Source organism: Brassica napus, chromosome C9 (assembly GCF_020379485.1).
Source record: "Brassica napus cultivar Da-Ae chromosome C9, Da-Ae, whole genome shotgun sequence".
Classification (NCBI taxonomy): domain Eukaryota; kingdom Viridiplantae; phylum Streptophyta; class Magnoliopsida; order Brassicales; family Brassicaceae; genus Brassica; species Brassica napus.
Window position 1 is genome coordinate 23163446 of NC_063452.1, and position 15929 is coordinate 23179374.

General features: G+C 33.0%; 1 protein-coding gene and 1 long non-coding RNA gene across 2 annotated transcripts; one reads left to right on the forward strand and one right to left on the reverse strand.

Moving 5' to 3' along the window:
* Positions 1-5884: 5884 nt before the first annotated feature.
* Positions 5885-7718, forward strand: LOC111210736. The gene is made up of 3 exons (XR_002661977.2): positions 5885-6343; positions 6763-6951; positions 7119-7718. It is a non-coding gene; the product is annotated as an uncharacterized LOC111210736 (long non-coding RNA).
* Positions 7719-9708: 1990 nt separating this feature from the next.
* Positions 9709-10941, reverse strand: LOC106418047 (peroxidase 65). The gene has a single exon (XM_013858729.3). It carries the CDS (start codon positions 10779-10781, stop codon positions 9798-9800), a length of 984 nt encoding a protein of 327 aa, XP_013714183.1. The 5' UTR covers positions 10782-10941; the 3' UTR covers positions 9709-9797.
* Between the last annotated feature and the right edge of the window lie 4988 nt (positions 10942-15929).

A 15929-nucleotide genomic window follows, 5' to 3' on the forward strand; every position in this document is an offset into this window, starting at 1 on the left:
AAATGTTAATTATTTAGAATGATTCATCATCATGTTTATTAATTTATAATTTTACTAATAATTTTTTAAATGTTACAGGTTTGTTATATCAAGTACCCCCGGGTAAGGAACAGAGATGATCCATGGGTTACTGTTACAAGACTCAACCCGAGAGGCCGAGTTCAGGGAAGTTCTGAGATGGAAGACCCACTACAACCAAGCACATCCGGCAACTTAAGTGCAGCAGAAGATTTAGCTGGAGTTGGCCTTGTAGTCGATTTAACCGACTTCGGAGAGAAAGCCGTCGTTCACGTAGAGGATGAACCAGTGATTGGAGAGTTTCACCAAGATCCAGATTCAGATTCATCTGGTGATGATGACTCGGAAACAGACTAGCATCGACTTTTTTTTTTAATAGAAATACCGACGGAATTCCGAGGAATATAAGGGTTTCCTCGGAATTCCCTCGGAATATTCCGAGGAAAATCCGAGGAAATAGGGTTTTTAAATCGAAAACAAAGTTTTACGGTTTGAATAACACTTATATAACCCTTATTATGTGTCTTAGACTGATTATGAAGTCAAAAATTTGTTCTTTACCCTATAATAAACACTTTTCCGATTGTATGAACGAAATCCCCACAACATAAGAGAAACACTTATACACTTTAATGAACGGTAAAGGGAATACTTTCAATTCGTTTTGAAATTTGTTATTTCATGGTTTATGATCATCTATACAAAGAATCCTCAATGGTATGCATTACAATTGTATAAGAAATGAAATACGGCAAAAAAAATCGATGTTTTGAAACCCCAAACACTAGTTCCTCGGTATTTCCTCGGAATATTCCGACGGAATTCCGAGGATGATAAGGGTTTCCTCGGAATTCCCTCGGAATATTCCGAGGAAATTCCGAGGAAATAGGGTTTTTAAACCGAAAACAACGTTTTGCGGTTTGAATAACACTTATATAACCCTTATTAAGTGTCTTAGACTGATTATGAAGTCAAAAATTTGTTCCTTACCCAATAATAAACACTTTTCCGATTGTATGAACGAAATCCCCACAACATAAGAGAAACACTTATACACTTTAATGAAGGGTCAAGGGAATACTTTCAATTCGTTTTGAAATTTGTTATTTCATGGTTTATGATCATCTATACAAAGAATCCTCAATGGTATGCATTACAATTGTATAAGAAATGAAATACGGCAAAAAAAATCGATGTTTTGAAACCCCAAACACTAGTTCCTCGGTATTTCCTAGGAATATTCAGACGGAATTCCGAGGAAGATAAGGGTTTCCTCGGAATTCTCTCGGAATATTCCGACGAAATTCCGAGGAAATAGGGTTTTTAAACCGAAAACAACGTTTTGCGGTTTGAATAAAACTTATATAACCCTTATTAAGTGTCTTAGACTGATTATGAAGTCAAAAATTTGTTTCTTACCCTATAATAAACACTTTTCCGATTGTATGACGAAATCCCCACAACATAAGAGAAACACTTATACAGTTTAATGAACGGTAAAGGGAATAATTTCAATTCATTTTGAAATTTGTTATTTCATGGTTTATGATCATCTATACAAGGAATCCTCAATGGTATGCATAACAATTGTATAAGAAATGAAATACGGCAAAAAAATCGATGTTTTGAAACCCCAAACACTAGTTCCTCGGTATTTCCTCGGAATATTCCGACGGAATTAAGTATCCGTCGGAATTTCCTCGGAATATTTTCATTTAACCGGGCAAATATTTTGCGAAAATTGAAATTGGAATTCCGAGGAAATTCTGACGGATACTATCCGTCGGACCCTAGGTTTTATAACCACGAGCCGCTTCTACTTCCCCATTTCTCTCTTCTTCCTCTCCGCCTCCTCTCCCTCCTCTCCGGCGATCTCCCCCTTCTCTTACACAAATCATGTAAGGACCCTATCCCACTCTCTTAGGTTCTATTTGTTAGGTTTTTGTGTAGATTTGATAGATTTTTGTTAGGGTGATTGGTTAGGATTGTGATTTGGTTGTATAATAGGTTTAAAATTGTGATTTTGTTGAATAATTTGTTTTGTTGAATTGATTTAGAATTTTTTTTATAAATTTTTTTTTTGTATTTATAAAATCGATTTTTGTATATAAATTCGATTTTTTTGTATAAATTCGATTTTTGTATTTTACAAAACGATTTTTGTATATAAATTCGATTTTTTGGATTTTATAAAACGTTTTTTGTATATAAATTCGATTTTTTAGATTTCACAAAACATTTTTAATATCTATAAAACTTTTTTTGTGATTAAAAACTATTATTTGGGATTTTAATTAAAAAAATATATATGTATATATATAATATAAATTTCTATATTTATTAACCATTTTTAATATTATTAAAACTATTTTTTTGTAATTATTAAACTATTTTTTATTTATTAAAACTATTTTTTGTTTATTAGAACTATTTTTATATATTTATTGAACATTTTTAATATCTATAAAACTTTGTTTGTGATTAAAAACTATTATTTGGGATTTTAAAAAAAAATTATATTTATATTATATAAATTTCTATATTTATTAAACATTTTTAATATTATTAAAACTATTTTTTGTAATTATTAAACTATTTTTTATTTATTAAAACTATTTTTTGTTTATTAGAACTATTTTTATATATTTATTAAACATTTTTAATATCTATAAAACTTTTTTGTGATTAAAAACTATTATTTGGGATTTTTTTTTTAAAAAAAAATTAGTTTATATATTTCTATATTTATTAAATTTTTTTTTTTAATTTACAGGTCTCATGATGATCAGACCCGGCCTCGACAGCGTCGTGGTCGTGGTGGTACGGGGAGCCAGTCTCGGGATTCCAGCCATTTTCAGGATTCCCCTTCGCCCCACAGCTCCTACCATACATCTCCTTCTGCTGCACCCGCTCCTGCTCCTCTCGCTCCCGCTGCTGCACCCGCTCCTGCTCCTCCGGGTCCTCCGGACGTGATGAGTGTTGCGGAGTTGGTTCGACAGCCCGGTCGTGACCATCTTCCCTATCTCACTCCGTATCCACATGGACGGGGTCAAACATGGTAATTAAACATTTTTTTTTCATTAAAATTTGATTCATTATTAAGCGTTTGTTCTTTTTATTAGGTTCAACCGATCCGGGAACGGGATCAGCGCATGGATCAACCGTATGATGTACTCGGCCCTCGACAAGGGACATCCGACTTTCACTGACTTCCCTACCGACAAGCAGCATCTGTGGTTTCGTCAGTTTGCGGTAAGTATTCTAATTTTTTACTTATTTTTTTAATCTTTAATATAAATTTTCTACTAATTGTGTTTTTTTTCAGAAAGAATTCAACTGGAATTCCGATGAGACGCTCTTTATCTATCACCACTTCGTCCATAAAGATATGAACAACTATGGGAAGCAGATCCACGAGTGGAAGAAGAAATTGGAAATCAACAAGGTACGATTTAATTTATTAAACAATTTTTTTTAATTTATTAAACTAGGTTTTTATTTATTAAACTATTTTTTTTTATTAAAAGATCCCAAAGTCGATAAACAACACGGTCTGGACGGAGTTGTGTGCGCATTGGGATAAGGAAGAGACGAAAGAAACTTCTTCCACCAACTCCACCAACTGCAGGAGCGACCGTAAAGGGAAGGGCGTCTTCAAGCATAACTTGGGTGCTCAATCTATTGCTTCTCTGGGAGATCGCATGATAAGTTCAGCCGCTTTTTCTTCAATTATTTAAGTTTTGAAATTTTATTTTTTGTCCATTTCTTCTAATTTCTAATGTTTCTTTAATTTATGTTTTTTCAAGGCGGAAGAAAATGATGGCGAGCCGGTTGATGATCTCGCCCTAATGAAGAGGGCGTATACCAACAAGAAGACCGGCCAGATTGATAACGGTCTTGTGAGGGAAGTGGTCAGCCTGGTCCAAACTCAGGTGCAAGACGAAGTGTCTCAGCTTCAAACCGAGGATGACGCTTCGACGGCTTCGACCAACTTGTCCCGGTTTCGAATCAACGAAATCGTTGAATCCGTAAGTTCTTTTTTTTAAAGTTCAATTCATGTATTTCTTGATTTAAATTTGTAAATTTGGCTATTTTCTATTTCAGTCGGTTCCAAAGAAGAAAGGACGTTTGGTCGGTTTGGGTCGTCGCACCCGGTCGGTTTGGGTCGTCGCACCCGGTCTGTTCCTCCTTCTTCTGCACCACCGCCCTTTGTTGATCCAGAAGTACTTACGGCTCAGTTGAAGGACAAGGATGATCGCATATCTTTGTTGGAGACCCAGATGGTGGCTCAACAGGCGGGCTATGAGGCACAGAGGAGGCTGAACCAGCAAATGATGGAGATGATGCAGAGGATGTACCCGAACGAAGTGTTCCGGGACGTGCCAGACCCGTAGTTTTTTTTTTTTTTTCAAAAACTTGGAATGTTTTATTTTTATTTGTACAACTTTGAATATTAACTAATATGATTTCAATTTTAATTTTAATTTTATGTTTTTGAATTTAAATTTCAAAAATTTTATTTTTTAAAAAAAAATAATTTTTTTTAAATTCCGAGGAAATGAACCCTCGGAATATACCGAGGGACATGTTCCTTGGAATATACCGAGGGATCCGTTCCTCGGAATTTTCCGAGGGACCCGTTCCTCGGATTTTCCGAGGGCTCCGTTCCTCGGAAATTCCCGATGAAAATTCCGAGGAACATTTCGTCGGAACTTCCGAGGATTGGACCATCGGAAAGTCCATTGAAATATCCCGAGGAAATTCTCCCTCGGTATATTCTGAGGAGCTTTCCGGCGAACTGGTGGTCCTCAGAGTTTCCTCGGAAATTTGTTTCCTCGGAATTCCGTCGGAAAATTCCGAGGGATTTCCGAGTAAAATTGAATTTCCGAGGAGTTATTTCCGAGGACTTGTTTCGTCGGTATGTCGTCGGGATAACGTTATTTCAATAAAATAAAATTTGAAATTTATATACAAATCTCAAATCAAAATGACCATCTTTAAATTTGATAAAACCTAACAGTATACATAAAATTTTAACGTTTTATATTTCAATGTTTACTTTATCAAAATAAAATTAATAAAACCCTGCACATGGTTTAAAGAGGAAAAAAATCTCATAAATTAGAAAGGCCAAAACTAAACACATTAAAAAAAAGCACGCAAATCTCGAAACTGAAAACATATGAATTTACAATAAAAACAAAAATAATCAATTTTATGGCATTCTCAAAAATTATAAACATATAAGAATGAAATATAAATATTATCTCGCATTCATAATAATTAATAACACAAATCTTTGGACACGGATCAAACAGAAGCCTTTTAGATTGATATCTCAAGCATCGTCGTTCGTCTTAAGCGTAGGGCCATATAATTAACGAGAACTGCGCTGGACCAAAAGCATGAGCTAAAAATGACAACTACAACGTTAACTGGCTTGTTTTGAGGACAATCAACAATTAAAATTAAATTTGTTAAATATTAGAATTTGTAATGTTTGGGGAATGTTAAAGGCACATTTTCGAATCTAACTAGTAACAAGTGTATATCTATTATTACAAAGAATGGTTTATTTCTCTCATGTTGCGCCACGTCAGATTCCACATAGGTAATTCGATTTCTGTGCTTACGACACGTGTCGCCTGACTTTTATTTTTTTCGGATTGTGATTTCTATTGGGTTCAGAGGAGAAAAGTTTTGGCCCGTTAAAGTATTATTTGCCCCTCTCCTGTGCCTCCACGTCACAAAGTCGCTTATTACACCGCTGACACGTGTCCACTTGATAAAAACGCACCGTTTCATTAATCATTTATTCTAATTTGATTTGGTCTTCTGGCGACACTCAACTTTCGTCATTTTTATGGTATAAAGCCCAATAGCCCAACAAAGTAATCATAATTGTGTTCGACGCGAAGACATCGAAGTTCAGCGTTCGTCTCTCTTCACTGTTCAGTTCTGACCTCTGATCTTCATCACTGAAACTGAAACGGTCGGAATTATGTGTTCTTCGTGTGGTGTTAAATCCTTATTAATTCAATCCACCATGATGAGGCTTTGAATGCGTGCTAGGCTTTGTTGAGTCGGTGGATCTACGAGTATAAATAAATCAGTATTTATAAAATTTGGCCAACTTCGTTCTTCTCCTCCCTGATTTGAAGCGGGCCGTTGTCCCAATCTCCCTCAGCTATTCTTATATCATCCCACCGAAACGGTTACTGTAGATAACACGGACATTGAACACCGCCTCTGTAACTTATGATGCTCTCATTCAATCGGCCTAATTATTTCATTCACATCACTAGAAGAAAGAATTGGATCACAGGTTAGTCTAAACTTTCAAAAGAATATGAAAATACGTCTGGGATCTAATCTCTTTGTGGGACAGGTTACTCTGCTTTCTAAGCTTTAGTATAAGAAGAACTTTGAAGCATTGATTTTTTGGTTATTGTGATTTCAGCCATTGTTCGTTAGGGTGCAATAGTTTATGTTTGTTGTATTGTGAGCTGCGAATAGTTTAGCAATTAGAATGTTTACTATGTTTTCTTATACGAATGAAAAATATTTTTGCTCTGAAACAGTAAACTAATGCCATTTTAGTGATAAGGTTTGCTCATATCAAAACAAAAATTTTACTTCATCATTACTTATGAATTTACATACGTGAAACATGTTAAAATTGTGTCTTTGATTGAGCTTCTTTTGCTTATATTCCCCACCTCCATTTTTATCACCGTCCGTCAGTGAAACTAAACGGCGCCGTCGGCAATTTCCTCCTCCTCCTGGCTTACCCATCATCTGGAACTTGCACCAGCTAGGCGAAAAACCACATCAGTCTTTATGGAAACTCACGAAGAAGTATGATCCTGTAATGTTACTGACACTTGAAAGAGTTTCAACAGTTATAGTTTCCTCCCCTGAAACAGCATGAAGGTATGTATATATTTTCATAACTTCAGTTTTTTTTCCTACCACTTCCCGCAGTGATTAATTTTGTGCCAGACGAAATAGTACAACTATAATGAAGTCACTCACAGATACATTGAAGTCATGTTGACCACGAATCTGCCTAAGAAACTTAAATTTGGTGAAAAATGCAGGTCGTACAGATCTCCCATGAATGGTGTGATCTTAGAAATGGTAAGAACCCCGTCGAATGTAACATATTACACATCCATTCACTAGACGTATCAAAAATGATGGATTTAAGTTACAATTCAGTGGGTGCGTAAGCAGGACTTGGAGCATCCATGGCTGAGTATAATGTGGGACATCAGCCACTGAGCCACCATGGCTTTCAGTCAACTACATAATCACAAAAAGGCCACCAGAAAGTTAAGCAAACCAAACAAAAAGATATTGCAAAAGCAATGTTTAACTTTTTGCTTCTAACCAAATAAAACAGATCACTTACGTATATAGATACTTAAACTTACGTGTGTGACCATATGTCTGAAACAAAATTTAAGATATAAGAACTTATATTGTATAACAAAGTGAAATTTTACGGTTAACAAATAACAGATATCCCACAAGGTTAAGGGGTTTTGCAGATTGTTCAAGGATTTTCAGATGAACCAAAATTTGCTACTCGCTTAAAGCTTTCCGTTGTTACCATGAAGCATGTGTTGTAATGATTTAAAACAGTCTGGACTTACATATTTTATGTTGCTATTTGTAACTGAAGTTTGTTAGTACGTGTGGGAAAACTGCAGAGACACTATGCAAAACGTTGTAAAAATCAATAAATTCAATCAATAAACATTCATAAACAAGAAATAATCCATATTTAGTGTATATAATTCAATCAGCTGTCGTTCTAAAAAATATATATCCCAAATACTATCATAAGACAAAATTTTGATTTCTAACAAGAATAACAAAATAAAATACACTTACATCTATAAATGCTAATTCAAATAATAGTTGTTTTATACTGTTTTTTTGCAGTGAAAAATTCTATTAAATTCAAAGAAAGCAAATATTGTAAACAAAGTGAAATACTTATATTTATTATGAATTGTTTTAATGTAGTAACAAATACATAATTTCTATAAAAAAGAAGAAATAAAAAAATTGTTGTAAAATAGTGAAAATTAAAATATAAAATAAATTACAATTTAAAATATATTGTATTATTTTGTTCATTTGCTACAGGCGGGTCCGACCCTAGTAAACTTTAAAAAAAATGTATATTTATTTAAGGGAACTATTGTAAGTTTTGCGCCACGTGCAGAAAAAAAAGTTTTAAAATTTAAATTATTATTTTTTAAATATAAATTTGTTAATATTTATATTTTATAATTTGCTTGCAATATTTAATTTTAAATTTTTATTAAATTATATATAAAAATTAAGATAAAATAAATATTTTTTAAGTAAATTTATATTTAATAATATATATATGTATATATTTAAAATTATAATCTTGGAGAGATTTTTCTATCTATTCTTTTGGTTAAAATATATAACTAAATTTTATTAAATTAAGAGAAAATTTGGTTATGTATATAATTATCAAAATGTTAAACAAAAAAAAAATATATTACTAAATTTTTTAGAAATTAAAAATAAATTAATGGTAATTTGATTAGAAAATTACAATTTTTTAAACAATTGCATACATTTTGAAGATTTGTTTTTTGTAATAAAAGTTATAAATTATAAAAAAAAATAGAATTAAATAATATTTTGAAAACTGTATTATATTATTATATTTCTATTTCTATTTCTACTATTATATTATTTATTGTTATATTAATGAAAATTTATGAGTTATTACAATATTTTTTTAAAATTACCAAAAGTATAAATTAACATTAATATAGATGTCTATGTCACAATTAGTTTCAAGTCATGTTATCATTGTTAATATGTCATCTCATCATTGTTAATATGTCATGTCATCATTTTTCTTTTAAAATTAATGTGATGATGACATATGAAAAATCACTTCTCAAATAATGTTTAGGGGACTGCAAATAAAAAAAAAAAATTATAAATGATTCTACGACCGATAATATAAATGTTTTATGAAGATTCATGTGTCTGATAATTATATTTGCACCACAAACCGTTTTATGAAGATCTATATTTTTACGGTTCTACTTATACTTTGCTGAAAATCTTATATATACTTTTCATCGTTGATTTTTATAATTGATGATAAACTGTATTATAATTTTGAACTTCATATTTCACGTTGTAAAAACATAATAAACTCTTAATCAAACCAGTGGAATCAGAGAGCTTCAAAAAATATTATTTTTAGTAAAAAAAAATTGGACTAAATAAAATAATATTAACTAGAATGTTAACATTTACAAACTACAATGAGTCCATGCATGGAATACAAATTCCAATTACAAAATTGAATAAGAACTATTTCAAAGCAAAATATTCCTCTAATTTCCGTAGTCCATAAATTAACCTTTCTCATTCAATTTCATCTCATTTATTTTAGTTATCTTGCATATACCTAGAGGTGGGCATTCGAGTATCCATTTGGATTTGGTGTGGATCTATTCCAATTTCGGGTTTTTGGAGTTAGAGATTTAAGTTTTATTCGAGTATTTGGATTTTTTGAATCGGCTTCGGTTCGGAATCTTTCAAAGCCAATTTGGAATTGTATATCCATCCAAATTATGTAAACATACTCAAAAATCTCAATATACCTTAAAAGATCACTGGTTTGCATGACCAACAAAACCTTTATTCTCAGCAATTTTTCCTTTTCCGCGCAAATACAACACATAAAATTATTATTTTTATGTTTATTCCTATACATTGAGATTGTTGAAGTGGTCGCACCTACGTCTCACTTCTCCTTCCCCATCACCCTTAACGCCGACCGTGCCCATTTTCTCCATCGCACGTGCGAAATCCTCAAAGAATGCTTTCTCGTTAGTTGCGTAAAGCTCAACGAACGGTTTTGTGCTATTGTCTTTAATAAGGAGGTGGTCGGAAGCTAATAACCCTAGTCCTCTCTTTAGGTTCTTGAAGTACATGTTGTCGAATTTTCCCGGAGTCATCACGTCGTTAAACGCCGCTATTGTGTCGTCCACAGTGTGGTTTTTGCATAGTCCTTTGAGAGCGGTTGCGAATCGCGGGTTGATGTCTGGATCAGCTTTTGATCCGAAGAGCCGGTCACTAAACTCTTTACAGTGAGAAAATCCTATTGTGTGAGCTCCACTTAATGCTACCATCTCACGTAGACTAAACCCATTTTTCTTGAACATCCCGTGGATGTCATGGACCGTCTGGTTAGGCATGGGGACGTTTCCTCGGACTTTATGCGCTTTGGATTCGAGTCCGTCCTTACGACCAAGCTTTACGTCGAAGTAAGGTCCTCCTACCATCGTGACAAGGTCACGCGTAGCCTGCGCTAAAATATCAGCGCATGATACCACACCGGGACAAGACAGCTCGAGAGCTGTCTTGATGCGATTCACAATGTCAAAAGCATCTCCTGGGAGGGATTCGTTGAGATCATCGTCACGTTCTGCTTTGTTAAACGAGTTGGTGGCTATCAAAACCGATGCATCGCAACCTTCAAGGAAACAGTCGTGGAAAAAGAGGCGTAGTGTCCCGGCCGCAGTTGTCGGTTGTTGAGCTTGCTTCGTTGAAACGGCTTCACGCACGATTTTTGTAAAATCAGGGCATGTTTTTTGGTAGTAATCCGTTTTCAAGATAGTTAAATCAGCCGATACGGCTGGTGCAACAATAACGAGACAAATGAGGAGAACGAAGCGAGAAAGCCGCATATTTGATGTCCGCAACAAGAAATGGGAGTTCAAGTTGAGAGAGAGGTCTACGAGGTAGACGTCTCCACGATCGATCTTGGTCGAAAGCAATTAGAAATGAAGAAGAAAGAAAAGGCTTTGCGACTATTTCATGGCTTAGGAGGTTACCAAGTAGAGGCTACGTAAATGGATTGTTTTTATATGTATGTGTGGTTGTTTTTTTTTTTGGTTTTTTGTTTATTTCTATTTTTGAAATTTACCTATTTTTTGTATGGTTTAAGCTGCTTATGAATTTGGTTCTTGATTTGTTTTTAGCATATATAAATACTGGCGTAAGAAAAGGGAATACAGGAAAGTTTTGGTTTTTGTTATATAATACAGATCTTGAACTCTTAACTTGCTATATAGAAATTGATTACATTCGATGAACCTGGTATTATCATAATTATAACTAGAGGTTGACCCATGCAGCCATACATGTGTTTGTTTTGAAAAAATAGACAAAAAATTTGTCACAACAAAAAAATATAATTGTTGCACAAACATGCATTCATATGAGTGTTTGTTTGATTTGTGATATATAACATTTATGATAGATTAACGATTTTAGTTGTATTTAATTTGTCGATTGCTCATATTGCGGTTGGATACGAAACCAATCAAAATGATATATATAAAACATTTGCATATTAATATTCTTAACTATAGTAACCATTTTTGATGTATTTATTTATAAATTAAAACACCAATTCTTATGTTTATATATATATATATATATATTAATAAATCTATATTTCGAAAATTAAATTTATTTCTGCTTTAATAAGATAGATATATAGATATGTCTCTAAGTTTTTTATATGCCAAATAAATGTCACTTCTATTTTTATTTTCGAGGAAAATATTCAATTGAAATTATTTGTTATATTCTTATAATTCAAATACATATATGTGAATTATATTAATCATCACGTTATTTAACATATATTTGACAAATAACTTTATATGTTTTAAAAAGAACTGTAGTTTATATTTTGTATGTGAAATGAAATGATAATAGAGATGAATATAACATTTAAATTTTGTAGTCACTTTTTAGATAATTTATTTGCCGACAAAAAAAGATAAATTTATTTAGTTTTATTGTAAAATATGGTTAGAAAATAATCTGGTTAGAAAATAGTGGTAAGTTTGATACTTTTGGTTAGATAAGAATCTAACAAAATAAAACAACTTATGGTTAATTAATTAAGTTTGGTAAGTTTGGCTGAGAAAAATCTAACAAAATCAATGATCTGTGGTTAATTAATTAATAGTTATTAATTCAATGACACAAATTGTAATTGTTAAGATGAAATAATGGTTATTTCTAAAAGATACTTCAGTTTTAATAGTATAGATGATATAGTTTTAAGACAATATACATGGTAAACGCTATAGGCAATTAATATAATAATCTTTCAAAAAAATACAAATATATATAATAGTATTCATCATATATGTGTTTAGCACTCTTCGGGTTTAACTGCGACGAGTGATTGTGATTCATGTACAGTGTTGGTCCTGAAATATTTGGGATGCAATACGAAATAAAAAAGATTGAACTCCTAAATAGTTCACAATTATTTATTATTTTTAAATCCAAAACTTAACCTAACACATTAGTATTCTATTGTTCTTTCTCTTTTTTTTTCATATGAAAATAAAAAAGATATTAAAAATTTATATTTTTTTTTACAGCTTTAAATTTATGTTTTCTATTTAGAGTGGCCCCAACATTTCACGTATTCTTCTAAATTTTACACATGTTACTACATACTTAAGAACAATATATTAAATCTGCGGTCACTAATATTTTTCTAAAATCTCGGCCCCGATCATTTGTTTCATGGGAATGAAGACATACACTACAAGAAAACAGCGACATACTGAGGGAAAAAATCGTCGGTATGTCGTCGGAATAACGTTATTCCGACGATATACCGACGAAACAAGTCCTCGAAAATAACTCCTCGGAAATTCATTTTTCCTCGGAAATCCCTCGGAATTTTCCGACGGAATTCCGAGGAAACAAATTTCCGAGGAAATTCCGAGGACAACCTGTTCGTCGGAAAGCTCCTCGGAATATACCGAGGGAGAGCTTCCTCGGGATATTTCGATGGATTTTCCGATGGTCCAATCCTCGGAAGTTCCGACGAAATGTTCCTCGGAATTTTCATAGGAAAATTCCAAGGAACGGTGTCACTCGGAATATTCCGAGGAACATTTCCCTCGGTATATTCCGAGGAACATTTCCCTCGGTATATTCCGAGGAACATGTCCCTCCCTCGGTATATTCCGAGGAACGGGGTCCCTCGGTATATTCCGAGGAACATGTCCCTCGGTATATTCCGAGGGACCCCGTTCCTCGGAATTTAAAAAAAATTAATTGTTTTTAAAAAAATAAAATTTTTGAAATTTAAATTCAAAAATATAAAATTAAAATTAAAATTTAAATCATTAAAATTGAAATTAAAATTAAAATTTAAATTTAAATTTAAATTCGAAAATATTCAAAGTTTCACAAATAAAAATAAAACATTCCGAGTTATTGGAAAAAAAAAAACTACGGGTCTGGCACGTCCGGGAACACCTCGTTCAGGTACATCCTCTGCATCATCTCCATCATTTGCTGGTTCAGCCTCCTCTGTACCTCATAGCCCGCCTGTTGAGCCGCCATCTGGGTCTCCAACAAAGATATGCGATCATCCTTGTCCTTCAACTGAGCCGTAAGTACTTCTGGATCAACAAAGGGCGGTGGTGCAGAAGAAGGAGGAACCGACCGGGTGCGACGACCCAAACCGACCAAACGTCCCTTCTTCTTTGGCACCGACTGAAATAGAAAATAGCCAAATTTACAAATTTAAATCAAGAAATAAATAAATTGAACTTTAAAAAAAAGAACTTACGGATTCAACCTTCGTTGATTCGAAACCGGGATAAGTTGGTCGAAGCCGTCGAAGCGTCATCCTCGGTTTGAAGCTAAGACACTTCGTCTTGCACCTGAGTTTGGACCAGGCTGACCACTTCCCTCACAAGACCGTCATCAATCTGGCCGGTCTTCTTGTTGGTATACGCCCTCTTCATTAGGGCGAGATCATCAACCGGCTCGCCATCATTTTCTTCCGCCTTGAAAAAAAACATAAATTAAAGAAACATTAGAAATTAGAAGAAATGGACAAAAAATAAAATTTCAAAACTTAAATAATTGAAGAAAAAGCGGCTGAACTTACCATGCAATCTCCCAGAGAGGCAATAGATTGAGCACCCAAGTTATGCTTGAAGACGCCCTTCCCTTTACGGTCGATCCTGCGGTTGGTGGGGTTGGTGGAAGAAATTTCTTTCGTCTCTTCCTTATCCCAATGCGCACACAACTCCGTCCAGACCGTGTTGTTTATCGACTTTGGGACCTTTTAATAAAAAAAAAAGAAAATAGTTTAATAAATTAAAAAATACTTTAATAAATTAAAAAATTGTTTAATAAATTAAATCAAACCTTATTGATTTCCCACTTCTTCTTCCACTCGTGGATCTGCTTCCCGTAGTTGTCCATAACTTTATGGAGGAAGTGGTGATAGATAAAGAGCGTCTCATCGGAATTCCAGGTGAATTCTTGCTGAAAAAAAAAACACAATTAGTAGAAAATTTATATTAAAGATTAAAAATATAAGTAAAAAATTAGAATACTTACCGCAAACTGCCGAAACCACAGATGCTGCTTGTCGGTAGGGAAGTCAGTGAAAGTCGGATGTCCCTTGTCGAGGGCCGAGTATATCATACGGTTGATCCATGCGCTAATCCCGTTCCCGGATCGGTTGAACCTAATAAAAAGAACAAACGCTTAATAATGAATCAAATTTTAATGAAAAAAAAATATGTTTAACTACCATGTTTGACCCCGTCCATGTGGATACGGAGTGAGATAGGGAAGATGGTCACGACCGGACTGTCGAACCAACTCCGCAACACTCATCACGCCCGGAGGACCCGGAGGAGCAGGAGCGGGTGCAACAGCGGGAGCGAGAGGAGCAGGAGCGGGTGCAGCAGAGGAAGATGTATGGTAGGAGCTGTGGGGTGAAGGGGAATCCGGAAAATGGCTGGAATCCCGAGACTGGCTCCCCGTACCACCACGACCACGACTCTGTCGAGGCCGGGTCTGATCATCATGCGACCTGTAAATTATAAAAAAAAATATTTAATAAATATAGAAATATATAAATTAATTTGTTTTAAAAAAAAAAAATCTCAAATAATAGTTTTAAATCACAAAAAAAGTTTTACAGACATTAAAAATGTTTAATAAATATATAAAAATAGTTCTAATAAACAAAAAATAGTTTTAATAAAAAAATAGTTTAATAATTACAAAAAATAGTTTTAATAATATTAAAAATGTTTAATAAATATAGAAATTTATATAACATAAATATAAAAAAATATTTTTTTTTTAAATCCCAAATAATAGTTTTTAATCACAAAATGGTTTTATAGACATTAAAAATGTTTAATAAATATATAAAAATAGTTCTAATAAACAAAAAATAGTTTTAATAAATATAAAATAGTTTCATAATTACAAAAAATAGTTTTAATAATATTAAAAATGTTTAATAAATATACAAATTTATATAATATAAATATAAAAAAAATATTTTTTTTTTTAAATCCCAAATAATAGTTTTTAATCACAAAAAAAGTTTTAAAGATATTAAAAATGTTTTGTAAAATCCAAAAAATCAAATTTATATACAAAAAACGTTTTGTAAAATCCAAAAAAACGGATTTATATACAAAAATCGTTTTGTAAAATACAAAAATCAAATTTATATACAAAAATCGAATTTATAAATACAAAAAAAATCAAAAATTTATAAAAAAATTCTAAATCAATTCAACAAAACAAATTATTCAACCAAATCACAATTCTAAACCTATTATACAACCAAATCACAATCCTAACCAATCACCCTAACAAAAATCTATCAAATCTACACAAAAACCTAACAAATAAAACCTAAGAGAATGGGATAGGGTCCTTACATGATTTGTGTAAGAGAAAGGGGAGATCGCCGGAGAAGAGGTCGGAGAGAAGGGGTAAATTGCCGAAGAAGAGGGAGAGGAGGCGCAGAG

Excerpts from the sequence above, each read along its gene's own strand:
- LOC106418047 (XM_013858729.3), bottom strand. The coding sequence starts at position 10,781 with ATGCGGCTTTCTCGCTTCGTTCTCCTCATTTGTCTCGTTATTGTTGCA.